The 19,019-nt window shown below is 37.0% G+C and overlaps 1 protein-coding gene across 1 annotated transcript in view; it reads left to right on the forward strand.

The window, feature by feature from the left end:
- The window catches only part of zbtb20 (zinc finger and BTB domain containing 20), a 32,567-nt gene extending 13,573 nt beyond the window's left edge, over positions 1-18,994 (forward strand). The window contains exons 2-4 of the mRNA XM_031320111.2: positions 2,428-2,572; positions 3,910-5,442; positions 7,156-18,994. Coding sequence (XP_031175971.1) covers positions 3,930-5,442; positions 7,156-7,691 — 2,049 coding nt within the window. The 5' untranslated portion in view covers positions 2,428-2,572; positions 3,910-3,929 and the 3' untranslated portion in view covers positions 7,692-18,994. The remainder of the gene's footprint in view (positions 1-2,427; positions 2,573-3,909; positions 5,443-7,155) is intronic.
- The last annotated feature ends 25 nt before the right edge of the window (positions 18,995-19,019 follow it).

The following is a 19,019-nucleotide window of genomic DNA, read 5'->3' on the forward strand; positions in this document are numbered from 1 at the left end:
GTGATATATTTGTTGGTTTTCATTTTGACTGAGCCAATTTTTTAGGGCAAGGGTTACACCTACAGTTGGGTTTATGGTTTTGGTTAGATTTTGTATGTTAGGTATTAGAAAAAGGCTCATGTTTGGGGTTCAGACTTATATTGAGGTCAGGTCTATGATAAAAGGGCCAAAGGTTACAGTTAGAGTTAAGTTCTGTCCTGACCAAGACAGAAGAACTAACCGTGTGTGTGTGTGTGTGTGTGTGTGTGTGTGTGTGTGTGTGTGTGTGTGTATATGTGTGTGTGTTATAGTGCCAAAGAATGATTCGTCTTAGTATCGAGTGATCACCCTCTGCTCTCAAACAGGCTATTACTTGTCTATATCTAATCATCAGATTTGTTAGTTGACAAGGACATTTCGAGAAAACAAGAACACATCTCCCTGTCAGCTGTGCACATAGCTATTTTAGTTTTTACACTTTAACCCCTCAACTTTGGTTTTCTCCCAGATATTCTGCTTCTCCGTACTAAACTATAGAAAAAATAATCATCTTCATTGACCATTTTGGAGATCAAAATATATATCAGTTACCTTGACACCTTTGTGAAAAAAACACAGAGGTCACTTGCTTAAAATCACATACTTTTCATCTGTAGATTTCACCTCAGTGTCTCAAAGCGGGAGGTGTGTTCTTTGAAAGTACTTGGGATTTGTAAAAGAATGAGTGTCAGCGTTAACGTGCAGGTGTGGTCAATTCCATTCAATTCCCTCATTCTATTCATTTAGCAACACACTGTTGTTTGTTAAAGGAATTATAATTCTTTGACTTTTGTTAATAATTTGAACATTTTTATGTATGCATTGTGTTCAAAAATGCTCACGGAAACACCATGTATGTGTAAACTAATGTATATGTCAAGGTCACCAGTGGGGGAAAAATACTGTTTTCTTATAGGAAACAGAGCGAGAGTGTTGCTTGAGGACTTTTTTCCAATGATAATAGAGTATTGTAGAGAGACTATTTCCCATAGGATAAGGGGAGATTTGTTTTTGGCTGTATTCCAGTCAGAAAGGATTTCTTTTGTTCTGTGACAGTACAAAATCAATGTGCACAAACTTCTCTGTGGGAGTTACTGGTGAGACCTTGATATTTTTTCTGTAACTTCTCTGTAATTAATTAACATAAACTTTTGCAATATATCACTTTAACCATCTCTATGTTCTCTGTGCTTCTGTGTTTACATATTGAGTCCTAAAGTGCATCACTGGAGAGGTCAGAAAATATCCATAACATGTTACTGCCATTTCACAGAGAGCACTTGATGTTTGTGTTGTAGCCAGCGTGAAAGCTACGAAACATTTTTTACTCCTTTTACAAAAACATATTTAAGAGTGTCAGATTACACTTGCAATCCCGATCCAAACTCCAGTAATGATAAATATTCACATCCCAACATGTGGAGTAATTTCCGGATTAAAGCTTTGTTGGTTGAGATATTTGAAGGTACTTTGACCAGTATGGGACACATAAGAGATACATTGTAAAGGCATGTTCCACTGGTTCAGTGCATTTTTTTTTCAGCCTGTATGACCTTAAATTATACCATTATATGTGGCTTTAATGTGGTCGGTTTGCTTATCACATGCTTAATGTTGTTGAATGCCTGTCTTGTGTTTTTCAATGAATGCCTTGTCTTTTTACCTAATGTGTGATTTGTTTTCTATTATTACAACTTCTAACATCTGCTCTATATCTGTATTGGACATTGTCTTGTTTATTTTTTTGGATTTGAAAATGAAAAAGTACACACATATGTTCACACACACACACACACACACACACACACACACACACAAACACACACACACACACACACACACACACACACACACACACACATACACACACACACACACACACACACACACACACACACACACACACACACACACACATACACACACACACACAAACACACACACACACACACACACACACACATACACATACACACACACACACAGACACACACACACACACACACACATGCACGCACGCACACACACACACACACACACACACACACACACACGAGACCTTTTCTGAAATATTTAACCTGGGTAAAAAAATAAATTAATTTAGATCGTTTTTTCTTTGTAAGGGTGTGGTTTTGTTGCTCTGCGGCTCAGATAACTGCTGAGAGAAGAACTAGCTCTAATACCAATATTTTTTCAATCTTTGATTTGTAATTGGTGGTCATGTGCACACAGGAACATCCATTCGTCTTGTTTTAAAAACTCTTCACACATCTGTTGCAGCGTGTTGGTGGAAGACATTTGTGTTACTGTGGCTCCCGGTTCATTAAGGGAGTGGCAATATCGACGAGGCAGTATGTGGCATTAAGATTTGTCTTTGTCTTTTCTCTCCCCCTCCAAACACTGTGGCAGAGCAACACATGATTTGGACAGAGAGGACTGACAGCCTTGCCTAGCACCTGGCCTCTGATCAGCCATCTCCACCAGCAAACTGAAGCTTGACCTGCACTTCATCACCAGCCACACAAGCATCTTCGGAAAAAAACGTCATCTAACTGTGAGTACTGGACTGCTTCAGTTTTTTTATTTTTTCCCTTTATGTGTAACTTAGCTGGAAAAGAGCATTAATACTTAATGCTAACACTATTGCACTGCTTCTGCAGTACATTTTAGCTCAATTCTAGTCTGTTACTATCAAATATGGTTTTATTGTTAGTACCACTGTTCAATTTATTTCTATTTAGTGTATAACTGCATTCCAAAATATAAACCATTTCTCCATATGTTCAGGTTTTCATTCCGTATATAGAGTAGTTATGTTATGTGTTGATTCTGACATTCCATCACCAATATGTTTTCATAAATATATTCATTGACAAACACAGTGTAAATGAATTACTATAACATTTTTTACATGGATTTGTACAGTTTCCAAGTATAAATGAGGACATTTATCTTGGGTTAATGAAAAGGGCTGTGTTTAATAATTATTTAAATAAGGTCAACCACTTTAATTAAGTTATACTCACGAATGTTTATATGCTAAATAAATTAATTCTACAAAAATTATGGAAACCCACAATTTGCATAATTCTTACACTTACTACTGCTCTAATTTAGATTTAGATTTTCAATTTTTTTCACATCTAACTGGGGAGAAAATCATCTTGAGTTATCTTACAAACTGATCACCCAGGTCACATCTAGTGTATTCCTAGGATAGTTAGGAAGCGCCATCACAGTGAACACATGGCTAACAAAAGAGGCCTGTTGTCATCTAAGCCCAGTGCACCACCTAACGGTGGTTGGAGGAATTTCAGGAATACACATAGAGAGAGAAACTTGTAATAATTAGATGGGAACCATCTTAATTGTCCTTCACCTCTTTAATGTGGAATTTTGAAACCACCGTTCAAGAGACACATTTTTAAATGATTTGATTCTCATCCTAAAGTTATGAGACTGGACTGAGAAAAACAAATATTAGAATTACCATATCTTTATTATCGTTTTAAATCTTATATCTTTTTATAACAAGAATCAATATTACTTATCATATATTTAATTGATTGTAGTACTGTGACATGGTTGTGTTTTCTGACATACAGCCAAAAATCTCCTTGCGTGCAAGAGAGCTTCTTTTTGTGATGCATTTGCCCGTAAATATTCTATTACATAGTGTATATTTAATTATTCAATTACATAGTTGTATTACTCCTAATACATCACTAATACTGTAAACCAACAATGTAAATATACTGTTGAGGGAAAAAAAAATGTTTTTGTAAAACTAAATATTTTAGGTATATGGGTGTATTTAATCCAGTTGAATAATGTTGTGATTGTGTGTGTCAAGCATTTTTTTAAGTCAGATGTGTTGCTTCCTGCTTGCAGGTGACATCAGTTGCAAGGGGATGACCGAGCGCATTCATAACATCAATCTCCACAACTTCAGCAATTCTGTACTTGAGACCCTCAATGAGCAACGCAACCGTGGGCACTTCTGTGACGTGACTGTTCGGATCCATGGAAGTATGCTGCGAGCTCACCGGTGCGTGCTGGCTGCTGGAAGCCCCTTCTTTCAGGACAAGCTGCTCTTGGGCTACAGCGACATTGAGATCCCTTCTGTGGTCTCAGTGCAATCCATCCAAAAGCTGATTGACTTTATGTACAGTGGGATTCTGCGGGTATCTCAGTCAGAGGCCCTGCAGATCCTAACTGCTGCCAGCATCCTACAGATCAAGACCGTCATTGATGAGTGTACCCGCATCGTGTCCCAGAATGTGGGCCTGGCTGGGCCGGGGGGGTTCCCTGTTATACCAGGAGACTCTGGTCAGGAAACGCCCCGTGGCACGCCAGAGTCTGGCACCTCTGGGCCCAGCAGCGACGCAGAGTCAGGTTATATGCAAGCAACATCACAAAGCATGGATCGTGCATACACATCACTGTACTCATACCCTGGCCTCACTCTGCAGAACGGCACCCGCGAGCGCCCCCTGTACATTAACCCTATGTCGATAAATTGCGATCCGACTCTCAGCACTCAGAAGGACCAGCAATCTCAAGATCCGCCCTGGATGAACCGCATCCAGGAGAGATCTCAGCAGGTCGACCGCTTTATCTCCACAGCAGAGTCCACCCACTGCCGCAAGCAACCCCGACCGGTACGCATACAAACAGGAGGGATGCACATAAAGCAGGAGGCCGAAGATGAGTACAGCTGCTACGATAATTTGGACTGCCAAGATGACACTGACCATACTGAGGGTGTGGAGAGTGAATCCAAGGTTGAAAGTTTTGACTCAGGGGTGAGCTCCTCCATCAGTACTGAGCCAGATGCTATGGAGCAGCAGCCGTACCTGACCTGTACCTTTAGCCGAGACGGGGGCGGGGACGGTCATCCTGGTGAAGGAGGTCCAGTGCATATAGAGGTCAATGACTCGTCCCCAGAGCAAGTGCAAGACACAGACGACGGAGACACATCCCACAGCACTAGTGACAGTAGCATGATGCAGCCCCTGCCAAACTCAGTCATGTCCCAGTCCCTGCCAAGTGCCCCGCACTACATGCGCCAGGCAGAATCACACACCAGCAATCTGAGGATGCCGCTCACCGTGACCAGCAATTCCCAAGTGATGGGCACTGCTGGAAGCACCTTCCTGCCCACACTCTTTCCTACACAGCCGGCTAGAGACAACAAGAATTTCCTTTACCTTCCTGGCCAGCAGCAACCACAATTTGTGGCTGTGCCGCCCCCTTCTATGCCATCATTCCCGAACCCCATGTCGGTACAGCAAGCGCCAGCTCAGCAGCAGCAGGTTGTAGGAGGAATTGGTCCGGGGGAAAAGAAGCCCTACGAATGCACTCTCTGCAGTAAAACCTTTACTGCTAAACAGAACTACGTCAAACACATGTTTGTCCATACTGGTAGGTCAGATTTTCTTATTTGTAGTCAATGTTTTTTTAATGTTAGTAAGCTTTGTTAAATCGTTGTAATATCTATATAGTTAATGTAGGCAGGAGTTTGAGGTTATAGTTTGTTCACACTGAGAATGTGACGAAATGAATACTTACTGTAAAACAGTGAAGATTAGTCCATAAAACATAGAGTGTATAGTATCAGTATGTTAGCTGTGTTTTTATACTGGAAAAGTATAAAACAGCATAAAAAAAAGTCATTAGGTCACAGTTGACTAGTATCTTTTGTTATCATTTGTATCTGACTTACAGTGCCAAAAGAGTGCTCATGCAGCACATCATTACACTGTGCACTGCTTTCCTCTAGCACTGGAAGGCTTATCAATCATAAACTGTAGAAATCATCATCACAGAAAGAATTAGATATCATATAATTAGATGATCTCATAAAAATTGCCTACTCCAATAGCCATTCATATTCATTAGAATCCATTGCGTGTCCAGAACCACCTGTGACTGCTATTTCAAACCAAATGTCCCAGTTGTACTCACACAATTAGATTGATGACATATTGAGAAGGAAAGTAACTGATCGATCAATCCCATGAGACAAAATCTTAATCTCAATCAATGACGGCTTACCTTTGCTCAAAAATATTATTCAAAAACGAACAGGATGTCAGTATGATTTAACATAATGTTGTATTGCTGTCCCTTGCTGTACCATGCATCTAATTCATATATAGCATCAATTGTTTTTATTTCAGTAAAAAGAAAAGTAATCAAGAGGTATTTTGGCAAATTTAATATATTAACATCTTCACAAGGCACAGTCATTACAAAAGAATGAAAACTCCTAAAAATATGGATTTGTACAATACACACCAAAAATAGCTAAAAGACACACCAATACATGATACACATGTACAGCAGAGGTAATGTGGCGGAAATCAAAAAAGGAGACTTAAGAGACAGCTTTCAATTGTATGAGTCATTATTGCAAATATAATAGCAAAATAGCAAAGACAGTAAATATACCTGTTATATGTGTGCTTGCTCCATGCTTCCGATCTGTCACTGATCTGAGCATGTTGCGAAAAAGAAGAAACAAAAGTGATAAAGTAGAAGAATAAATTATTGGCATCATTTAATCAAAACAGGTAGCTACACATTAATTCACTCCGTGCAGCAACAAACAGTAGATAGACAGGACTTCATTAAATTGCATGATCCAATGTGCCTGTTCACACTGTTGTCAGTCTCTTTATCTACCTGTTAGTTTTACGTAATTATTAATATGTTAATATTTTACAGCCAATAATGTCAGCAGACACAATAATGTAAAATGAGCTTACGTCTTAACAAACTGACAAAAATACCAAATAGATGAATAAATTATTTGGTTTGTGATCATATGGGAATTAACATTATTGTGTGTTTTTCAAATCCTTCCTACCTTTCTGTGTCTGTAAAGCACTTTTTACTTTTCATAAACTATCTAAAAACTAACTAAAAACTTGTAGCGTACAGGACATAGAACCAGCATTATAACAATACTAATACAGGTTTAAATAATTCCAGCCTGAGGTATGTTCCTGTACTGGAAATGTAACACTTGTGGCTTCAGGCTTCAAATGTTGTTATTCATTATTTGAAAACCTAATCCTCAAAATGTGTCTCTTATTTTTCCCCTAAATGCTTTTGTCTTGCATGTACATCCAGGTGAGAAGCCTCATCAGTGCAGCATCTGCTGGCGCTCGTTCTCCCTGAAGGATTACTTAATCAAACACATGGTGACACACACAGGGGTGCGGGCCTACCAGTGCAGCATCTGCAACAAGCGTTTCACCCAGAAGAGCTCTCTCAATGTCCACATGCGGCTGCACCGTGGAGAGAAGTCCTATGAGTGCTACATCTGCAAGAAGAAGTTCTCACACAAGACCCTGCTGGAGAGGCACATGGCCCTGCACAGCACAGGCAGCGCCATCACAGGGCTGTCGGGGAGCGCAGGTACCCCGGGCCCAGTCTCCATTCCCATGCCTATGGCTGTCCCTGAGCCTGGAGCTGGAGTGGTGGCCCTCGCCATGCCAGTGAGCGGAGGTGCTGGAGTAGGGGTTGGGGTTGGAACAGGAGTGGGTGTAGCTGCAGAAGCGAGCTGCCAAGAAGGGACCACCTACGTGTGCTCCGTCTGCCCTGCCAAGTTCGACCAAATGGAGCACTTCAATGACCACATGCGAATGCATGTCTCCGATGGATAAGTACTAATAGATAAACTTCTTTCAAAAAGAATGACAAATAAAATGGCACTAGATTTTCCTTTTCTTATTTTGAGGTATGAAGAGTAATGAGTATAGACACTGGCACATTAAGTTTCCCAAAAGATTTTTTTTTTTTTTTCTGTTATTCTAAAAGAAAAAAAAGATGGTGGCCTTAAGGCTTAGTAGTTTGATATTGATCTACTGGATGGATCCTAACTACAGGCCTCTAAATGTATGCTTTCCTAAAATACTGATTTATGTGTTGAACACTACCGAAAGGCCTGCGAAAGAATCATATACACACAAACACACCTTTAGTGTAGATATGTCTGAATGAATATAAATGTGCATATATGTTTGAGCGTTTGTGTATTTGCATGTGTCTGTCTGTTTGTCCCTGTTTGTTTGTTTGTGTGTGTGTGTGTGTGTGTGTGTGTGTGTGTGTGTGTGTGTGTGTGTGTGTGTGTGTGTGTGTGTGTGTGTATACATTGCCATGAAACACAAATCATGGCAGTTGTGAACCCATACTGACCAGTTTGGAAACTATAGATGTCCAAGCTTACTGTGGTATAATTTACAACAACAAAAACAAAAAAAAAAATCATCTGGGGTTGGGCTACATATTCCCTCTAAAAATACTGATGGTCACAAGATTGCCTTCTTATGTAAAACAAAAAAAGGAGAGTAGTTAATTTGACACTGGGTTTTATTTTATTCCTATGGTATTAAGGGATTATAATGCAGCTGTTGTCAAGGTACCAATTTCAATCATTTAATTGAAGTGTAACTTCCTGTCGGTGGTGACAGGGACAAATATTTCATGTTTTGTAATTGTTGTCCATGCATTTTGATGGTTAAGATTACATTTACTAAACTAGGGTGTGTTGATGAGACAGTATTTGAGCAAAAATATGTTTCTTTTTTTCTGAAGTTTGGAGTTTAACTCATTTGCATACACTGCCACTAATATCCTTAAAGACTGTTAAGGCTAGTAGACCTCTTCCATTTCAAAACATGAGAAAAAAAGAAAGATTCTTTTGCTGATGTTTTTTTTTTTAGCCTTTCACATTCACAGTTATGGCAGGCTGGCATATGCGACTAAACTCTCTCCTTCATAATTGCTGCTCCTCAACTTGCACCTGACTGTTATGGGATGTAGATCAAAATTGTCACTTTAACTATTGTTATTGAGTAGCCAACATGGTTGTAATTCGAATTATAATATTAGGGGGGTTTAGGCTTGTTGTTGATTGGAACAGTGTTAAAGAGGGAGGGATTTAATTTAAATCAATCGGAACTAAATGCCATCCTGATTCGAGAACCATGACCATAACCTGGTCATTACTATTTTAGCAAGTGGGAGCAAAATGCATTACTCTAAATGCTCTCCCTGAAGGCTCAAATGACATGCAACGTTTTGAAAGGAAATACAGTCTCAAAGGAAAACAAGTAGCTCCATTAAATTCACACTGTTTTATACCACAAGTTGCAGATGGACTTTCTAGACAATAGTATACATTCCTGATTTTTCTAAAAACCTAGACACAGCATGTACAGAATAGATTTGGAAGCTAGTGTGTGCAAGTTGTCATCCATGCATCACATCACGTAAGGCTCATTTCTGATATTTGAATTGTTTTGTATTGCTTTTTAATCAAAATAGGACACACACACACACACACACACAAATGCAACTGCCTGCAACTGCAAATCTGAAGGATTTGCTCATTTATGTGAGCAAACACTCTAGTAGTTGTGTTGTTAAAAGAATGACTAACTGCATACAGTGGTCTTAAAAAGACCTGCTGTAGTTAAAAAAGTGCTACTTTGCACATTTTCTTAAAATGCCTGTGCTTAATATTTAATCATTTTCCTTAAATGAACTTCTATAATTTTCTTTTATTCAATTTCAAAGGAAAAAAAAACAACATTTTTTTAAATCTTGATAAGTGGACTGCATTATTTTCTTGCATATATGTTGCACTGCTTAAACCAATAAGTGCACTACTGTTAACAGAGATATTATAGTTTTAGAAAAGAGGATCTTTTTTTGTTTAAATCTAACATTTGGTTGTAGAGTTCACATGTAATAAAATACCTTTGTTTCAATTTATTCATTAAGTAATTCAGCGGTTCTTGGCTTTTGTTATCGCTTGCAGTTACCTACAGTATATCCTTGTGCCGTGTTAATGCAAGCATTAATTTTTATTTAAATATGTACCATTATGTGTGCTCATCTATGTTTTAACCTTTTTGAAATCATTCTTTAATGGAGTTAGTTCCCTATAACAGTAAATCAATTGCATTTCTTTAGAAACAGACAAAATAAATTCTCTGAGAACATCCAAGCCAAACAACATTAACAGTGAAACAGTAATAATAAACACAACTCCCGTCCAACTCCGTTGGCAGAGGTAATAATAATAACTATTATTATATTATTAATAATAATACATTTATAATGTGTGTGTGTGTAACATAAATGATATGTGTGTCCTAGAACTACTTTCTGTGGGTTTAAAGGTGTGGGAGGTGATGGAATGCAGCTTCTTTGATATCTGTCCGTCAGTTGTACACAGTCGTGTCCCTTCCTTAGTGTTTGTATGTCTGTGAGTGTCTGTGTGGTATATAGCCTAATCAAACTGTTAATAAGTGGAATATCTGAACTGTAGGGCTTCCTTTGCAATATGCAACACAGGTACTATGAGAAGCAGCTCTCCAAACCTTTTGGGCTAATATGGCACCTGTAACATTAGTTCTGAGATTTGACAAAAGCCTAGGTCAAGCTCTGATGTACGTCATTGTACCCGTTTGGAGAAATTATATCCATCATTTTGAAATTTCATAAAATTGCTTCTAGATTTCTGAACCCTGTGGAGGCAAGTGATGATCATGTGAGGCCTGAATAGATTCTGTATTAATTTCTCCTCACCAAAAAAGAACATTGACCGCACATGAGAAATACAGTGAAAAAGCATGAGGTTAGTCCTCAGTAAAAGTAGCACATTACTTAACATTTGATTGGGCCTGTCTCCTATGGTGTGCATATAAGCCTAAATTGAATGGTTCCTGTTTGTAGCTGTTGTCGCCAGGATGGCAATATTGCTGCATGCTAGTGCTATATTTGTCTCTACACAGCAAGTGGAGGGTAATCTCATGCCTTAACAGACAATGCACTAAATAGAATACGTAAGCAACTGCCGAGATCTCTTTCCAACAGTACTGCCACACGTATGGCACACAGCTCATGATGTTGGTGTTTGTTGTCTGTTCAGTACCAAGTTAAACACTGCCAAACTAACATCATCACTTCTTTGAAAGCAAAGGCAGAGACATGAATTGAATTGTTTCAGTGTAATGTATGTATTCAGTAATCTAGCATTCCTTCATGGCACCTAAATTTTTTACATATTTTGTGTAAACACATATATCAAATGCACTATTGACTGTAGCTAGATGAGTACAACCAGCTTTGTGGTATCATTGGTCTAAATAGTAGGTTAAGTAGCTCGATGTTGGTTTTTGAAATATTTGATTTCAGAATTACACTATCAATTGTTTCTCTATCTTTTTTTTTTTTGGAATAACAAAAGTAGCCAATCTCAACGTTATCCGGATGAGGGCTAATAACTCGTCCCATCGTCAGTTGACTTGTTGTATCATAAGGTGTTTGATTGATAGCAGACCAGGCTTGGAAGGGGAAGAACCTTCTCTCCAGTGTGTCATAACGCTCCTCTCCTGTTGCATTAGCATCACAGGCTCTTCACTGTCCATAGTTATATATTCCTTATACTGCTTCAGCTACTCGTGGTGGTGATTAATTCTCTTTTCTCAGTGTTGCAAAAACGTTGGTTAAAAATGGTTGAAAAGTTGCAACATTATCCAGAAAATAAGTCCTTATCTCAATCGTGCTTCTAGTTGTTAGTTAAAAAAAAGTCTAAACTTTATGTTTGCAAAGTGTTTGCATATTTTCCAGAACAAAACATATTGAAAAGTAGATAATAGCCTTGAGCCTGCAGCTGTTTGTATTGTGTTTCAAATATATTACTGTTCATGTTTTGTTTATCTAGTGTAGAGACACAGGGTCTACAGTACATTGTTGTCCTTCTTGCAGTATGTTTAATTCATCGTTATACTTCTTTATTTCACACTTCCTCCTGCTTATTTTATGGTGATCATAGTGGTGTTGTTTATACATACATAGCTTCACGCAACTGGATAAAGGATAGTCAGTTATTGAGTCATATTTCACAGTGTACTATATATGCGTATATGCTTTGCATTGAGATGAAAACAAGGAAATGGAAGATAGTAATGGTGAGGGTCATGTTGAGTAAGGAACAGGTTCATTTTATTCTGATAAGCATGCGTCTGTCTTCCTGTTTGTCTCCACACATTTTTAAGTCCAATCTTTTTATTGAAGCTTGAACAAAGTCACAAAGTTAAGAGTAGAATACAGAAAACACATGGAAACATTCAGATATTACTTAACTGCATTTTTCTTTTTTGGGCCTTCTACAGTACAGAGTGAAATAGATAACTTCTTACAAATATACTATATATATTTAAGTATCACCATCTCACATCACACAGATGAAGCATACATTTTCAGATAGTTTAATAAAGACATAATTGCAGCTAGAGTATACAGTATCTTGTGGGATATAGGGAATATGCCTATCAAGTGCCTATCAGTACATACAGCAACTATACAGAATATTCATAGTTTTTCTCTCCTACATTGCACAGATACAGTATATACACAATGGTCTATTAAAAAATACTATTTATACTATTACTGCTAAGACCTGGTGGTTGTGAGTACACCCTATAAGAGAACCCTTTAAAATACATTAAATGTTCTATTCATATACAGTAAAAGCTACATCTGCAAGTTTTATTTTTTACCTTACGTTTATACAGTTTGGAGGATTCAAAGATATAAAATGCAATCAAATATCCAGGTTTTTAAATGAAATATACAAATAGGTTGAGCAGGTTCAGATGATACCTGAAACATATTTATGTAATCTTAAAATTAACTTTTTTTTTCTTCTTTTCTTTCATGTTGCTCTCTCTCATTGCTGTTTGGCATTTTACACATGCCATTTTTTGCCATTTGCAAGCAATCCATATACTGTACTGTATGTTTGTGGGGAAAAGGCAGTGGCACTTTGAACAGCAGAGGGAGCCACACAGAATCTGAATCAATAATATTTGGATTTTTTAATTGTGTTGTTGGTAATAATTGCCATTGTTCAGACTATAATAACATCTATAAGCATGGCAGTAGTTACCTCCTCTGGCATTTACTGTAAATGAAGACACAATGGTTTGCAGGCTGTAGGAACTGGCAGCTGTTTTTTTAAAGTACACTTTGTGTCCTTTGACCTTGATGACAGGCTCTTCCACATGCAAGCCAATGCCCAATTTCCCCTCAACTATCGATAAAGTTTTATCTGACAGCCGTGTTGTTTACATGCAGCTTGAAATTGTAAAGGGCAAGCAACAAGCAACGTGGAAAAAAAGAAACTGGTAATTTCGATATTTAGAACCACAGTACTTGGAGGCTAAATGAGATTACAAATTGGAAGTTTTGGCAACACACACACACAGCATTTGAATGTCTTTAAGTGGTTGGTTTAGCAACATGAAAACATCCCTAAAAGAAAATGTAGTCGAATAGAAACCATAAATCAAATTTCAGGACTGAGTGGCTGCAAGATGAAAGGTTTTGGGATGGCTTATTATTATGTCCCCTGTGGACTAATTACCACAGTTTTCTCTGTAACCTTCTCCAGCCTAGTTACTGTGCCAAATTTAGGAGAGAAAAAAAAGACACCTTTTAAATTAAACCGCTATTGTTAAATAGATGTGAGATCCAAGCAGACAAAACAAAAAAAAATAAAATAATCTTTTTTTTCAATTACAAATTTCTGCAAAATCTACAACATAAACATATTATATTACAACAAAACATGCATCACACCAAAAGCAAGAGATTGCCTTTATTTTGAATCTTTAAATCCTCCATAATACATAGTTTTCAAGTAAATAGGAGAAAACAGCTATGATTGACAAATGTACATTTTCAAGGCTTAGTTCATAGACATTTCATTTTAAAATCAAACATTAATAATATAGGCAATGTGATCTAGCTAGTCCCTGTCATCCAACCGTCGCACTATGACGCACAGAAATAGTATCTGCTCTGATTTTAGTGTCAGACATCCAGATTTTGTTTTGATTTTCTTTTTTGAGTCACACACATACAGTGAAGCAGCTGTTCAGATCTTAAAGTATGATACAGCTCAACTAAGCTATAACATCTACATTATATTCACTATGACGCTTTCTCCGAAAATGCAGTTATTACACTACCCTGAAGTTTTTAATAAAAATCATCATCAGGTAACTACCATCCATCAGTCCAAATGAAGCATGCAGTTCTGTCTACACAGCCTTTTTCCTGTAGGGGAATACTTTGTTGTTTGATGGAGCACAAGCTATATTTTGAGTGTCCCTCGATAACAGGCTTTCTGTATCTTTCTTTCATCGCAATGATGAGGAGACTTAGGCGTGATTTTAGCCTCTAAAGACTAAACATTGAGCCTCTTTGTGTCTCACTCACTCCTTTTTTTTGGCTTAGTCCAGCTCGACGAGACAATTTGTTTTAAAGTGTGTTAACTGAAAACATGCATTCCTGTTCAAGTCCAGAACATTCCAACTCCTAGTCTGGCAGTCATTTTTTAACATTAAGGAGAATTTCCAGCACTAAATTGTTTTACAGATGTGTTGGATATTTGGTCATGTAGTAACAAGCATTGCCCATTACATCAAAGTTTAGTAAAATGTATATTTCCCACAAATAGATCTGTTTGTTTTTTTAAACCCATCTTGCTGTTAATTCAAATTTTGCCACAAACCTCATAAGCTTTGGGCACAGGAAATGCTTGTGTGGCCGGTTTTATAGAAAACGTGCACTATGTTATCACTCTGTTTCTCTATGTAGGTCTCCCTTTCACAGTGCACAGATATAAAATACAAAAAGAAAACAGCAAGCAGATGTTGGTCACTGTCTCAGCCAGCACATAGTCTGCCATAATGGACATGCAGACTTAGATTCAAACTTTTAGCACTGTAATGTATTGTACCTAAAGGAGACTGGTAGTGGTCATTTGTAAAGCGGGGCCATGCTAATCATTAGAAGTCAAATGGAAGAAAAAAAAAATTGTACTAGACAATGTTTGTTTTTATAAACCAAAGAAGGGTTCAGATAATTTAAGTTTTATGGAGAAATTAATGTTTATTTTCTATGTGTGTGGGGTTCCTATATAATTGGGTTAGATTGCTACAGTTGTTTTGTTTTTTCTTTGTTTTTCTTCTCATTGCCGGGTGCTTGTGAAAATGCATCTATGTTTTTGTCACTTGATCAGTTGTTTATAGTTTTGTGGTTGTGTTCATTTGCCTATTGTAGACCAAAATAGATTTTTTTTTTTTATAAGAAATGCAACAAAACATAAAAATGAATCTGCCACACTAGCTGTGATGTAAACTATCGCATGTATAAGATTGTAAATGTTGCATCGTTCCTCTGTCGAAACATAATAATCATTGTCTTCTATACACACATTTAGCAAATCAGTGTAGACCTGTTCACCTTCACATTGGATTATATCGAAATAGTTTTGTGATAGCGGTTTTCTTCAAATATTGGCACCGTCTAATATTTCAAGGCTGTCCCTAAAATACTAATCTGACATTGTGACTTTGAGCACATTTAGCCATTTATACTTGAGATGGACCAAGATGTTAAGTTTGCACATATTTATAGGTTGTTTATTAAGCCAAAAAAAATCATGAGAATAATACCGTCAGTCTCAGCAATTCAAGTCAAAGTCTTTCATGTTCACTGAAAAAAAGCACCATAGCCAGCCATCAATACATGATGAAAATAAATTAAAAACCAAACTGTAACACAAATTTAAATATCACAACGTGGTCCAAATATTTATGAAAGTGATTACATATATTTTTGTAATAACAACACATCATCTGCGAGCGGAATGTAAATCATTTGGCTAAATTTGACAATATTTTATTACTGTAAGGTCTAATTCAAGGTGAATCTGCTGTATATTTTCCATCCTGTGTGTTAAAAATAGGAAATTTAATTACTGTAATCCTGGCGATGTTTTGTACCTGGGCGAAGACAGAATTTCTCAAATATTGGCATTACAAATCAGAAATGACATGTGCCCTAATAAAAGCAGCTTAGGTTCTTTTCCATCTGGCTTTCAGGCTTTTTGCTGCCATATCTTGTATGTAGATGCTTTGTGTAAACATGCACTTGAGTTGAACTATGAGATGTGCTTATAAATATGTGTATATTTTGTTAGGCTTTCTTTTGCCTACGTTAGCTTGATGTTTTATTATTTCCCTAAAAAAATACTTCTCCTATATACAGTAGTCATGAACTTGGCAGAAGTGGAGCTGTTGTAGTAAAGGTAGTTAACATCACAACTAAGCAACCCTGAAATATATGCTGCAGTAATGTGTTTTCAGTTTGTTTTTGATAATTTATGCTCCAAGTTGGTTTGTATTTTATTATTATTGTTATGAAACAAGCTTGTTTGAAATGTATTGACTGCTGTTTTGAAAGAGGGGATAAAGTTTGTTTGTTTTTTAATGTATGTGCAAGGACGTTTTTATAATATGATTTGTCAAACACTGGACTGGAGTGAGTTTTCCAACATTTCCAAGTTGAGAGATGTATTTGACAGACATAACTGCACAGACAACACCCGTTAGCACAGATGCGAGCTGACAGACAAGCACATCCTCCCAGCTGTACAGGGGAGGGTGACTAACTTCCTCCCGTTCAAAATAGGAGTCATTTAGATGTAAGAAGTTATAACATTTCCTTTGTGCTGGTTAATTGCATTCATTAAGTGATGGGTTATATATGAGAGGAAATATTTATTAGGGTTTTCCTTCCAAATTGCTGCACGGCATCCACTGGTGACAGATTTTTATTTTTTATTTTCTGAAAAAGAAAGAGTGCTCTCTTAAACATTCAGAAAAGTCATAAAGGGATACCACTTGACAGCTATCCAGTCATCAGAATCACTTGGTATGCTCTTGCTATGGTAGAGCAGATATGACAGTTGAGTCTCATTAACCCGACCACCACTTCTCAAACCAGAAAAGAGATTTGCACTAGACTTATTTTGGTCTTCTTCTATCAAAAGCAATATAATTCACTGAACACATTTCTGAACCATAGTTGTTTCACCCATGCTGAGTAAATGGTGATATTTGACAAGATTTGATTTGTTTTTGTATTCAAAGGTACAAAAATCGGTTGCGTTTTTTAAATGCACATCCACATAATGTTGTTCCAAGCAGGTTTTTTTACCCGGCAGTACCCCGAGTATTAGTGTCGAGATTTGAGGGGCATTAAAACTGTTGTTTCCTCCTGTAATTGTTTTGGACAAATCAAGCAGCTCTGAAAGTGAGAGACGGGATGTATGAGGACGGAATCATATCCCATGAGTCAAATGTCGATTGTCTTCTTCAATAACACATTTGAAGATAAACACAAATACCAAAAGTTAAACCCAATTGTCCAATGTCATGCACACATTTAACACACACATTTAAAAACACTCTCTGCATATTTGGTCACTTTGAGTGTTTTTTTCTGGGATGTTACAAAAAACAATGCTTGAAAGTGAAATAATAATACTCATTAGAGAAAAAAAAATCCAAATGCACCTTTTTGTCATAAACACAGCATCATTGGCTACGTATGTAGAGAATCTGTGTCCACCAAAATGTATCATACTTCATCCTTTTTCAACGAGGTCAATCACAACAGCAGTAATTATTGACCTTAACGTCATTATTTTGTTGATGGATAAGTGTAAATTTTTGATTAATTCACAAACAGCAAAACTTCACCATTTTATCTGGATGTAGTAGCTTTCCTGTTTTCACCGCTTTGTGGTGTTGTTGAAAGATGTTGCGGTTTGTCTAAATATGTTGCGTGTTAGAGGAAGCATAAGTATGTGCCTTCTTGTAACCTTGGTGAGCTTGTTATTATTGAGAAGCTGAAGCCAGCCAATTGTGTTTGCACTAAAACCAAATTGCTTTTGTGATGTAGACTATTTAAGCAAGCTTGTTGCGTCACTTTAACCGTACAGTATGCATGAGGGTGAAATTGGTAAGACTAGGGCTAGAGCTCTCATCTGTTGACCTGTAAACCAGTGCAGCTTAGAGGATCTTGTGAATATATCTTGGCTTAGTTTCGCATTCAGTTTTCATTTCCATCTTCTTACTCATCAAGTTTGTCACAGTTTCAACATTTAAAAAAATAAAATAAGTTTTAAAAAATAAGGAAAAAAAAAAAACACATACCATGAATACAATACAGCTTTTACTTTCACATGCCACAGTTAAGAGAGTTACACAACTGCAGTAGAGATATTCATTTCTCTGAATCCATGGGAATGCATGAGTATACGGGGTCGCCTCAAGACTATTGGTCAAATTCATTTAGGTTGTTTTTGAAAACTTGTATTTATTACATATTTTGTCGACATCTAAGAAAGGCCTACATGCTTTGAGTCTTACAAATGCACCTTATTCATGTCAGTCCATGTGGGGAAAAAAAGGCTGGCAATGTAATATCTCTGATTTAGCACCTTACTACACAGCATGTTTTCACTTTATGCCAGTTTAGCTATTCTTCCATATGTATGATTTCAAAAATAAATCTCATATTTTGTGAACTTGTTTCATGGGATGTGCCAAAGTTTGGAGGCGATCTCCCAAGTGTTTATGCTATCATTTTCTTTTCCTCCTCCTTCAGTTATAGCAATGGTATGTCAAAACTTTCCTATAACAGTGTGTGGAATCAATTTATCTCAGCAAACAGTATCATTACTTGCCATTTTACAATAAGCCCTGTATTTCACATATATTTACCAGTGATGTGTATTTGTTATTATAAAGAAAATAGCCGTAAAAGCTTCATTATGTTACATAATATTGTGACTTTTTTCGAAAAACTGTGAAGACTTATCTTGCATATACTTTATACAGAAGTATTAAGCCTTAATACAAAAGACTAAAAAAAGTGTGGAAGAATAAACTGATTGTTGCTAAGTAAGGATGATTTTTGTAAATGTTACCAGCACTTTTTTTGTAATTTTCACTCTCTGAGGTATTGTACAAGTTCAAGCTGTTTGTGAAGTTTGATTATGAAGGAATAAAAACTAGTACTTTCCTGTACTTCACAGAAAGTCTTGTTGCTGTTTTATTTTT

The sequence above is a fragment of the Sander lucioperca genome, chromosome 13, assembly GCF_008315115.2.
Source record: "Sander lucioperca isolate FBNREF2018 chromosome 13, SLUC_FBN_1.2, whole genome shotgun sequence".
Classification (NCBI taxonomy): domain Eukaryota; kingdom Metazoa; phylum Chordata; class Actinopteri; order Perciformes; family Percidae; genus Sander; species Sander lucioperca.